The following is a 12509-nucleotide window of genomic DNA, read 5'->3' on the forward strand; positions in this document are numbered from 1 at the left end:
AAATATAAATTTGAGTTCTTTCAAAACCACTAAAAATTTATATAAATATTAACTTTATAACTTATAAAATTAGTTGAGATACATATAAATTAGTTTAAACATTTATATTAATAAAAATATATATATATATCGTAACTTTTTTTTACTGCTTAGAAATGTGGCAATAGTTATTTTTTAAAATGCTATTCATTTATAAAAATATTAAAATAATATTTTTTTTATTTTTTAAAATTTATTTTTAATATTAATACATTAAAACAATTTAAAAAATATCTACCCCAATTTGAACCGCACACGAGTGTAATACTCTAAATTACTTTTCTATTCAAACAAAAATATAATAGTAAGCATTGCCTAGTAGTATTGGACTAGAAACAAAGTCTTCATCCAAACACACGTCACAAATACATTTTTTAACCGGCTATTAAATATCTATTTGAATAATAATTTATTACTTAAGGTTGTCACATTAATTAATAATTTTTATAATTTATATATATTAAATTTATTTTTAGAAATAAAAAAATGTTTATTTTTATAATATTTTTAAATATATATAGTCTTGCATAATATGTTTTTTTTTTCTTTTTATCTTATTCAATAAATCTTATGTGTGTAGATTTTTATTTTAAATTGATTTTATTATAAAAAATTTATTAAATACAACCAAGTAAATGACTCATATTATGATATTAAATATCTTAATCTATATTTACCTTTCAATCCCCTTCTTTTTTGTTTAAAAAACATATTACAAAGCCAAAATTGGTTTGTTGGGGTGTCTTTTTTTTTATTATTTTTTTATTGAATTTGACTTTTTTATCATCTTTTTTTTCTTGTATTTAAAAAAATAGTTTAAGAGAAAAGCAATATTATTAAACTTTATAAAACTCATGAATATGTTCACAAGTGTGGCTGATTGACATGGTTCGCAAATCTAGCGAGTTTAACTTTTTTTATCATTTTTTATTATTTTTTTCAACATCATAATATTGAGTTAGTATTTGATTTTTTGGTCATTTATTTTTATTATCATATAGTTAAATAAAATTTTTTTTGAAAAAAAAACAAATTATAATCATATTGGAGTTTATAACTACGTAATTTACTTTATTTATTTTCTATAGGATTATCAATGTCTCAAAAAAAAAATTTAATTTTAGATTGGTGCTCAGTTTTGTGATGATATATATTTATTATATAATTAAAATATAATATATAAAAAAAATTATTAAATTTAATGAAATACATGAACATGAAAAAAAAAATTAATCATTTACAATGAAATGGTAAAAAATACCGTTATGTCTAACGACGTCATTTTATGGTTTGACAAACAATGTGCAACAGTGATTATGAATGAAAAATGCAATTTATGTTTGTTAATTATTGATGATACAGAACAATAAACAAGAAGAAATGAATATTAATTTCATGATTACGAATCTGAATTGAATCATCATATTCAAGAGGCAACATTAATTCAAACATGCTTAAATTTTGATTTCATTTTATAATTGAATGAAAGAATGATTAAATCAAAGAATAATCTCTCCTACAGCTCTACGGTACTCTCATACACACTAATGCGATACAATCCCTTTTCAAATTAAAGTGGAACAAGTTGAAGTTGAAGGGTCAAATAAAGCTGGAAGCACGTATTTCCTTCCATTAACACCATGAGCATTATAGCTAGCACCAGTTGCAGAGTCCCCTAACAAATCCCCAGCATAACCAGGATACGCACCCTTACCATAGACCCCAGGACAGGCAGACGCGGCCTCAAGAGGAGCCTCCTTCGGGCCCTGGAAATAGCCATTTTCAAAGGGGTTTGTTGCAGTCCCAGCCAAAAGACTAGCCAGATTGATCACCATACCATCAAGACCCACATCATTGTTGGGTGCAACCAATGGAGGGTTCTGTGGTCCATAGATTGGCTGGTGGAATGGCCACGCACATTGGCCGGGGCATTGAGTCTCAGAGTTACCGACCCAAATGTAAGCAAATTTAGATCTCTTACCGTTGATTGTTTTAGCACTCGAAGAGGACCCATGAGTGCCACATTTACTAGAGCAAAACCCTTCAACAGCAACATCGGATGATGTCAAAACAACATTGATTGCACCCTTTTGACCACCCTTCGATGCTAGCTGCACGATTTGCTTGCTGGAGAGCGATTTCCCCAACGAATAGCTCTCGTCTAAAATCTGTGCTCCTACGGAGAGGAGAGGAGGAGAGGTTTTCTTCGTCTTGACAAGGTTGTAATATTTCTCAGTGGCTTTCCACCACGTGGCCACAGAGGGTTGGGCTGTTGTGGGTCTTCTAGAAGAGACAGAGGCAATAAAATCTGAGACAATGGCACGCTGAGATGGCTTAAAGTTGCCATACCAGATCAAGTTGATAGAAACTTCACCGGTGAGAAGAGGGCCATTGTGGTATTGAAATAACAAGGGATCCTGGCTTTGATCTGACACGGAGAAGGTCCTTGCTGCTGAGCTGAATTCTATAATAGAGATTAACAGAGCAAGTTGAAGAAGAGAATGTGAAGAAAGAAAGGAGGCCATGATTGATCTGATGATCGGTAGTGATGGAAGAGAGGATTTTGTGAGTGGAGAGAAACGGAGGAGGAGATTGGGTATATATAGTCTCAGGGAAGAGTTGAAATCCTGGGGAGGGAAGCTACGCGGAGAGCGGGTTGAGAATTGAAAGTGGCCAGTGGTGACATGACAGGTAAATAGCGCGTTTTTTCATTGCTAACCTAATGCGCGCGCGGCTACTCTCGTTCTCAACTGCATCTATTGTTAATATTACAGTGCTTGGCCAGCTAAGAGGACCAGGGACCACGCGGCTCAGAGAGAGAAAAGTGACAAAAAGTTAGTGCCACGTGGTCAGGGACTCGGGGGATGGCAAAAAAAACCACCTTGTGTCTTTGTAATTTTAAATTTTAAATTTCTCACCGTGTTGAAAGCTCTTCTATTCTCCTGTTAATTAGTTTTGACTAGTGGTTGTTCTAATCGCCTAAAAAATAACTCTCTTGATATATTTAAATCAGTAATATGTATGTAGAGACAAACAAATATAAAATTAAAAAAAATTAGGAGTGTGTATCTTATAGTTTGAAACTCAACCTGGTTGGGTGGATCTACTCAAGACCTGGTCGACCCAGGGCAATAACTAAACCGAGTTGAAAAAAAAAACCCAGTGTGACTCGGCTGATCTAGTTAAGATCTGTCTGCAAACCCGTTGATTTTTTTTTATTAAAAAGATATCGTTTTGATTTAAAAAAAAAAATTAACCCAGTCAAAATTTAGAATCCAAGTTTTAGATCAAACCAGGTCTTAAAACTATGATGCATCTAACTTAAATGGACTAGCATGGTTTTGTGTGGCTTTTATATGATCTTTGACTGGCTATAGCTGGGATTGTCTTACTAGAAATTGTTTATTGGCCTTGAAAATTTTTCATGGAGGAAATATTATGTCATCGGTGAAGAAATTGACGTTTTACACTATTCATCCATTTAAAAACAAAAAAAAAAAAGGTGTATGTCAATGTTGTCCATGCTTTTTTTCAAAATGAGTAAGGCTCACAAACCTAGCTTGCCACACCCAAGACCACTCAACCTTATTTTATTTTTTATTTTTTTATTTTTTTAATTGATATATTTTTAATATGTATTTTTATTTAAAATATTTAATTTATATTTAAATCAATATCTATTCTCTTTAATTTTTTTAGATTGTTTATTTAGCTTTTTTTTTTTAAATAGCGATAATTTTGTAAATATTTTGTATGTGTTTAATGTTTCTAAGATATTATTATAATTCATCTATATATTTTATATAAGTAAGAATTATTCTTAAAAATAAAAATTATTTATTCTTGGTTATGAAACAATGACCATTAAGATTAAAAAAAATTAAGCTTGACACAACGATAACTTGTGCTGAGACACCAAAACTATAAGTAATCAAACTCTCACTCATTACCTATAAAGAAACACGAACATGAAGTATGGAAGACATCATAAATCTTGATTAATTATTTGATAAGCCATAGTAGTTCAATTAAAAACCAAAAGATATGAGCAAAACCTCACACACACAATAATAATTACAAAATTAAAGTCTGTCCCTCAAAAAACCCCATAAATATAAGCTAAATAACCCTCTTTATAATATGTCACAACTTTATAAACAATACTGGAAAAATAATAAAAGAGTTCTAAATAAAATAGAAAAAAAATCTTAAATCAATTGGAAAACTAATACAATTTTTACATAATAGCTTCTGGAGCTTATCGCAAAGCCTTTCTAGTCTCTGATTGCTTTAGAATTTTAAGTAAAAATAGAACAAGACTTCCAAAAACTTTAGGTAAAATTTCAGCCTGATGCATTGTTAACAATTATGATTTAAAAATTATAATTGTTAGAGTAAAATTGTGTATTAGAAAAAAAAACCCCAAACCGCCTCTAATGCCAAAATTAAGTAGCCCATCATTGTGAAATAATTAGGCCTATGTTGTAGATGGATCAAACTCCACTTGTACATATATTAGATTGATTAATATCTGATTATCACTTGTTGAAGTTGTAACTTTTTTAAAATTCACTTTGGATCAATTACTCTAAATAAGTTCATCGAATGTATCTTTAACCTTTTTTACCATTGATCTTTGGATTGTATCAATCATGATATAGTGAAACACACTCACAATAATATTCTATTTTTCTACTATGTTAAAAATTAACTTGAGATCATATATGTTTTTCTTAATGCACATGATCCTTGTTTTATTTTATTAAATATAAGCATTGGATTTTCAATTTATAGTTATATTTTTTACTCGATGTCACAAAACATATTAACAAGACATGCTCATTCATTCTTTTGCATTATAATTTTTTTTTTATCTTACCCGCAACGAGGTGAATTGAATAGACCTTTTGTTTCACATTTATTGATGACATAAATAATTCTCGATTTATTTAATTAAATTATTGTATATGTTTTTTTTTATGATTAGGATTTTTTTAGTCAAAAGAAATGTTGAAAAGGCTGCATATTTGTTTTTTTTTTTTTTTGCCAAAACAAATTATCCAATCTATAACGAAGCGCGAGTCTAATAGCTAGTTTCGCCTATTTGGTGAAGCTAATCGATGCATATGTCATGATTCTATTCTAAATTCATCACAACTTAATGGGCCCAAAGATGATATTTAATCTTATAGATACGCTAACGCCTTCTTTTCTTTTTTTTTGGTATTTATTGGCACAAATGAATCTTGATTTATTAAATTAAATGTATGTATAGGCTTTTTAATTTATTTATGATTAAGATTTTTTTAGTAAAAAAAAACATTGAAAAAGTATGCTTATTTTTTTTTCTAAATTTTTTTTATTATCTAATTCACAATGAAGCATTGGTCAAATAACTAGTTTAGCTTATCAGGTGAAACTAGTCAGTGTATATATCATGATTCTATTCTGAATCCCTCATAACTTAATGAGCCTAATTTATAAGTATAGACAACCATTTAATTCAAAAATCGATAAGTATCGACCTAATTTGACTTGACCTGAATTAGTGAATATTATTTGGATAGTTACCTTATCTTATATATAATGGATAAAATATAGATATTATCAAATCCAATATGAAACTTGCCTGAGTCCAAGTCAAAATATATATTTATAAAAACATTTAAAACTTTATAATACAACATGATATATACATATCACAATATTGATATAAAACACACACACACATGTATTATATTTATAATTTTATCATTTAATATATATATATATATATATATTAACTATTTTATTTTTTATTAAATAATAAATAATAGTTAGATGATGAATATCCAAAATTGATAAATAATTTATAAATATGTAATTTTTTTATTCAACAAATTAACTATTTAATTGTCTTTTATTTACTATTTTTTTATTCAATACCATTTTAATTAAGGCACACTAAAATCAAAAAGGGCTAATTAATATTGGAAAATATTGTAGCTACTTTACTGGAATATTATAATGGCACCGAGGCTAGTCGAAGGTCTAAAAGCTTTGAAGAAGTTATGGTTAGGCAAAATCCAAGTAACAATTTAATGGGTCATTTTTTAAAATAGCGTGATAAGATAAAAACAAATAATAATTGAAAACTAGAAAAGGTTATAGGAAAATAGCAACGCTCGATCTTAATAATTAATAAAACAACCGATAAATATGAACCCAATTCTCATTGAAAATCATTTACTCGCGAGTTGATAGTGGTAAAATATATATATTTATTTATTTCAATAGATTAATTTAATGCAAAGAATAAAAATTATACCTGAGAAAATAATTGTCAATGATTTGAAGAAAAAAAAATTTAGATTATGCTTTTGAGAACAACACAACTATAATTTTAGAAACAGTGCAATTTATGAGGGTACTTGAAAATATAATAGCTGTTATTTTTTTAAATATTTTTTATTTTGAATTATATTAAAATAATATATTTTTTATTTTTTAAAAATTATTTTTAATATAAACACATTAAAACAATAAAAAATCATAAAAAGATTAATTTTAAATAAAAAAATTCAAAATTTATCCTACCCATGTTTGATAAAAGGCTAAGCATGCTTTTGAGACATTGCTTTATATGTTATGTAATTGTAATCCTCAGCTCCCTATTTTCTTTTGAGAAATTTGATCCCATGGCCATCAAATTACATTCTGGCCATCCTTCAAAGATATTTTAAAAATAAATGAAAACTAGATTTGGAAAACAAATTGGTAAGCTTAGAGAAAAGGCAAGACTCTTAGTCTTAAATTAATTCATTGCATTCAGAACTCATTTGAGAAATTACTTAAGACTTGAAATTATTCAATAAATTAATAAGTTTCAGATAATTTAATGGATAGCTCTAGAAACAACCGTGTTTGATCTAGAAATGTCAGTTTGGAAGAGTAGAGTTTCACTTTTTTATGATTAGAATTTATGTTTGCTAGCAAAGATTAAAAACATGACTTTGTGGTGGATCTTGAATTGAAGATCAAGGCGACTGGAATTGATCCTTTAAGCATATTATAATTTTAGGTTTTTATTATTGGATCATGCTTTGTAAGATATTTCGGTCTTTAAAGGACATAGTAAGGTTTGAATAACAGTTAAAGGAAACTAGACCATTGTATAGGCTAGACTCAATAAAACTGAGCAAGGAATCTTGGAAATTTTGAAATCTAGCATCTTTGAGTACTACTAAAATAGAGGTATTGAGATCTGCTTTGATAAGAGGTTTGATCTCAACCTGTATAAGGCTACCATGAATATATTTGCAGTTTCGATCTTGATGTTTTTGTAGGGATTTAGACATAAATCATACTATCATTCTTGGAACTCCATTCATTGACATAATTACCCCTTACAAAGCTAGACATGACTACATTATTTTTAAAATTAATGGTGTGAAACTTGTTTGCCCTTTCCTAGGAAAATAAAAAACTAGGAATATGAATCTAATCAAAGCATGTTCTATACATAAATATCATATCAATGCATTGATCCACGGAAAACAATTTCATTTACATGATTTGAAAAAAAATGTTTCTTTATAAGGAATTGAACATCAGTTACAGAATTTTGGTTTACAAAAAAAAAATTCAGATTTCTAAAATAAGATGGAACATGAAATTTGTTTTGATATGTTAAATGCTTTTTGGAAAAGAAAACAATATGTTATTGAGCTTTCCTATGAAGATAACTTTTTCTGAAAATCAAATATCTACAAAAGCAAGACCAATCCAAATAAATGTTGAATTAGAACAACATTGTAGACTCGAAATCAAAGATTTAGAGTCTAAATGTCTTATCCAAAAGTGCAGATCACCATGGTTATGTGTTGGATTTTATGTGAACAAAAAATATGAAATAGAAAGAGGCACGCCTGAACTTGTCATCAATTACAAATCACTAAAAAGAGCTCAAAGTGGATTAGAGCCCAATTGATTTATTTTTTTTCATTGTTGAATTGAAAGAAAAGAGTAACAAAAGCAGGTAAAATTGATGGCAAATATGTAATTTGTTTGAAAATTTCATTTTCATCCCTTATCTTTTTAAGCAATTAAGTCTTGGTCCCTATAATTTTCAAAAAATATTTTTTGATACCAAACTTCATTTTCCCCCCTTTTCAGTCCTTTTTGGGGTGGAGGAAAGAGATGTGGTCGCTGGATTACAACTTAGAGAAAGAAAGTTGTCATCAGAGAAGATTTAGGCCACCAAAACATATATTTTTTTTGTCAAAAGGTTCCACATAATGAGGGGGGTTAAGATTATATGTTTTTTTTACATTGAAAACACCTAAAAAACATATCTAAAATCAGGAAGATTTTTTATTTTGGGTTTGGGGCTAGTTTTTAAAGGCCATAATTTGGTTTAATAAGGTTTTTAACGTGTTTTGTACGTGTTTTAGATCAAAAACGAGTTGAGAATATGCTTTTGGATGGAAAAAACCATGGATTATGTTTTTCCATCCACCACAATGACTGAATTCTGGGATAATAGACGACGCATCGTCTACTGCAACACACAACGCATTGTCTATTAAAAAAACACATTATGTCATCCACCCCTCCAACTAAAAAAATATAGGCCCATACACGAGCCTTTTCTATTTGGGCCACGTGCATGGTCTGTCCGCATTTTTTTTTCTTTTTAAAAATTTTAAATTAATTCTTATTTTTATATGTATTGTGCTTTTAAGAAAAATAAATTAATATTTTAATCAGTACCCCTTCTCTATGATTTTTTTGTTTGTTTATTTAGCTTTTTTTTCTTAAAGAACAATTATTTTTTTAATTGTATTAGATGTGTTTAATTTGTTAAGAAGTTAGTATGACTCATTTGTAGTTTTTTTCAATGTATTTTATTTAGATTAAATATTTGTTTTATAATTGTTTGAATATGTGCAACCTTACATAATATTTGTTTTTTAATTTCATTAAATAAATTTCATATGAGTATCGATCTCTATTATAAATTAATTTTAATAAACAAATTTACTAAACACAACTAGTTAAATAATGCATGTTGCGCTATTAATTATCGTGATTTTGTCTCTCAATTTTTTCACTTACATTGTTATTTACTTATTTATAGTTAATAACTTTTTTTCCATTTATTTACATAATAATTCATGATTTATTTAATTTAATGCGTGCATAAGTTTTTATGATTTATATTTATGACTTTTTTAATGTAAAAAAAATACATGTTGAAAAATTCTACTTCAATTTTTTTATAATGTATTAATGTTTTCGATTTAATCCTTATTCTTATGATTCTTTTTCATTAACCCTTTTATAAAAGTTTAATTTTTTTTTTAATGTCAACCTCCAATCAAGGTTGAAAGTGTATTTTTTTTTTTTCATCCTCAATCTTTTGGTTTTTGTTTTCTTTTTTTTTTCATTTTAATTCTCAAAGTGAAAATTTATTGTTGCTCTTTAATTTATTTTTTATTTTGATTATAACCTTCATTCTTTTCATTGTTATTTTTAATTTTAGATTTATTGTTTGCAATGTTTTTTTTTATTTCATCTTCAATATTTTATTTTCTAGGAATTAAACTTTATGATCACGTCATGTATGGTGTTTCAGGTCTAATGACCTGGTTCAAGGGTTGACATCTTTTTTTGTTTGTTTTTTTATACATATCACCATTCAAAATTGTTTTTTTTTTTTTAATTTTTTTTTCTATTGAATTATCCTGTTATCATGACCTAGAACACGAGTTTGTAAGGTTAATTTGAACTAGCTTATCCTTTAATATCTAGATTACATGTCTACCTTGCTTGCTCGGTTGGCTTGACCTCATTCTTCTTGTTTTTTCTTTAGTTTTGATTTTTTTAGTTTGAAACTTTTTTATATTTTTAAGTTTGTATTTCACTTCCCTATGATTTGTTTTCTTATTTATCTTTTTTAAATAGTGATTATTTGTTTTAATTATATTGGATATGCTTAAATTTTGAAGAGATTAATATGATTCTTTTGTAATTTTTATATATTAAATTTATTTTTAGAGATAAAAAAACATTTATTTCTTATAATATTTTTAATACATGTAGCCTTGCATCATCTGTTTTTTTTTTTTCTTTTTATCTTGTTCAATAAATCTTATGTGTGTGTCAATTTTTATTTCAAATTAATTTTAATAAAAAAATCATTAAACAAAACCAAGTAATAACCCATATTGCGATATTAACATGATTTACATTTGTCTCTTAATTTTTTCAATTTTGTTTTTGTTTAAGAAAGAAATTACAAAGTTAAAATTGGTTTGTTGGGGTGTCTTTTTTCTCTTTTTTCAATCGAAATTGACTTTTTTGTTATTTATTTTTTTCTCATATTTTAAAAAAAAAAATAGTTTAAAAAAAAAATCATGCTATTAAACTTTATAAAATCAGTGGATATGTTTGCAGGTTTGGCTGATTGACATAATTTATAAATTGCATATGAACCTATAAAATCAATCAATTTAGTTTGAACTAACTCTTGTGTAATTTAGTTGTAAACTAGAGATAGGTAAATAGGTCGGGAGATTTCAAGATTGTGCTATTTCCAGAGTCGTTGGAGCGTCTGTCTATTTTTGTATTTGAATTTTCGTTTTTTTAATTAATTATTTACAGTAAAATGGGAAAAACTATCTTTATATCCAACGACGTCATTTTAAGGTTTGACAAGCAATGTGCAACAGTGATTATGAATGAAAAATGCAATTTATGTTTGTTAATTGTTGATGATACAGAACAATAAACAATAAGAAATGAATATTAATTTCATGATTACGAATCTGAATTGAATCATCATATTCAAGAGGCAACATTAATTCAAACATGCTTAAATTTTGATTTCATTTATAATTGAATGAAAGAATGATTAAATCAAAGAATAATCTCTCCTACAGCTCTACGGTACTCTCATACACACTAATGCGATGCGATCCCTTTTCAAATTAAAGTGGAACAAGTTGAAGTTGGAGGGTCAAATAAAGCTGGAAGCACGTATTTCCTTCCATTAACACCATGAGCATTATAGCTAGCACCAGTTGCAGAGTCCACTAACAAATCCCCAGCATAACCAGGATACGCACCCTTTCCATAGACCCCAGGACAGGCAGACGCGGCCTCAAGAGGAGCCTCCTTCGGGCCCTGGAAATAGCCATTTTCAAAGGGGTTTGTTGCAGTCCCAGCCAAAAGACTAGCCAGATTGATCACCATACCATCAAGACCCACATCATTGTTGGGTGCAACCAATGGAGGGTTCTGTGGTCCATAGATTGGCTGGTGGAATGGCCACGCACATTGGCCGGGGCATTGAGTCTCAGAGTTACCGACCCAAATGTAAGCAAATTTAGATCTCTTACCGTTGATTGTTTTAGCACTCGAAGAGGACCCATGAGTACCACATTTACTAGAGCAAAACCCTTCAACAGCAACATCGGATGATGTCAAAACAACATTGATTGCACCCTTTTGACCACCCTTCGATGCTAGCTGCACGATTTGCTTGCTGGAGAGCGATTTCCCCAACGAATAGCTCTCGTCTAAAATCTGTGCTCCTACGGAGAGGAGAGGAGGAGAGGTTTTCTTCGTCTTGACAAGGTTGTAATATTTCTCAGTGGCTTTCCACCACGTGGCCACAGAGGGTTGGGCTGTTGTGGGTCTTCTAGAAGGGACAGAGGCAATAAAATCTGAGACAATGGCACGCTGAGATGGCTTAAAGTTGCCATACCAGATCAAGTTGATAGAAACTTCACCGGTGAGAAGAGGGCCATTGTGGTATTGAAATAACAAGGGATCCTGGCTTTGATCTGACACGGAGAAGGTCCTTGCTGCTGAGCTGAATTGTATAATAGAGATTAACAGAGCAAGTTGAAGAAGAGAATGTGAAGAAAGAAAGGAGGCCATGATTGATCTGATGATCGGTAGTGATGGAAGAGAGGATTTTGTGAGTGGAGAGAAACGGAGGAGGAGATTGGGTATATATAGTCTCAGGGAAGAGTTGAAATCCTGGGGAGGGAAGCTACGCGGAGAGCGGGTTGAGAATTGAAAGTGGCCAGTGGTGACATGACAGGTAAATAGCGCGTTTTTTCATTGCTAACCTGATGCTGGCTGCTCTCGTTTTCAACTGCATCAATTGTTAACATTACAGTGCTTGGCCAGCTAAGAGGACCGAAAGTGAATGAGATAGCTTTTTGTCGACAGCTCCGCTCATGACGCCGCGAAAAAACCTCACACGAAGTGCCCGTGAATTTTGAGGACAGCTCCGCTCGCGAAAAAACCTCACACGAAGATTAGGTTTTCCATTGCTTGGTTAATAGGTTTGACTAGTGGTTGTTCTAATCGTCTAAAAAATAACTCTCTTGATATATTTAAATCAGTAATATGTATGTAGAGACAAACAAATAAAAAATTAAAAAAAATTAGGGAGTGTGCATCTCATAGTTTTGAAA

General features: G+C 29.5%; 2 protein-coding genes across 2 annotated transcripts; both read right to left on the reverse strand.

Moving 5' to 3' along the window:
- Positions 1-1490: 1490 nt before the first annotated feature.
- On the reverse strand, positions 1491-2620 carry LOC118050450 (protein PHOSPHATE-INDUCED 1). Its single transcript, XM_035060793.2, has one exon. It carries the CDS (start codon positions 2562-2564, stop codon positions 1605-1607), a length of 960 nt encoding a protein of 319 aa, XP_034916684.1. The 5' UTR covers positions 2565-2620; the 3' UTR covers positions 1491-1604.
- An 8187-nt stretch (positions 2621-10807) lies between these two features.
- On the reverse strand, positions 10808-12018 carry LOC118050447 (protein PHOSPHATE-INDUCED 1). Its single transcript, XM_035060789.2, has one exon. It carries the CDS (start codon positions 11962-11964, stop codon positions 11005-11007), a length of 960 nt encoding a protein of 319 aa, XP_034916680.1. The 5' UTR covers positions 11965-12018; the 3' UTR covers positions 10808-11004.
- Between the last annotated feature and the right edge of the window lie 491 nt (positions 12019-12509).

This window comes from Populus alba, chromosome 5 (assembly GCF_005239225.2).
Source record: "Populus alba chromosome 5, ASM523922v2, whole genome shotgun sequence".
Classification (NCBI taxonomy): domain Eukaryota; kingdom Viridiplantae; phylum Streptophyta; class Magnoliopsida; order Malpighiales; family Salicaceae; genus Populus; species Populus alba.

Coding starts and splice junctions, on each gene's coding strand:
- LOC118050450 (XM_035060793.2), bottom strand. CDS start 2,564: ATGGCCTCCTTTCTTTCTTCACATTCTCTTCTTCAACTTGCTCTGTTA.
- LOC118050447 (XM_035060789.2), bottom strand. CDS start 11,964: ATGGCCTCCTTTCTTTCTTCACATTCTCTTCTTCAACTTGCTCTGTTA.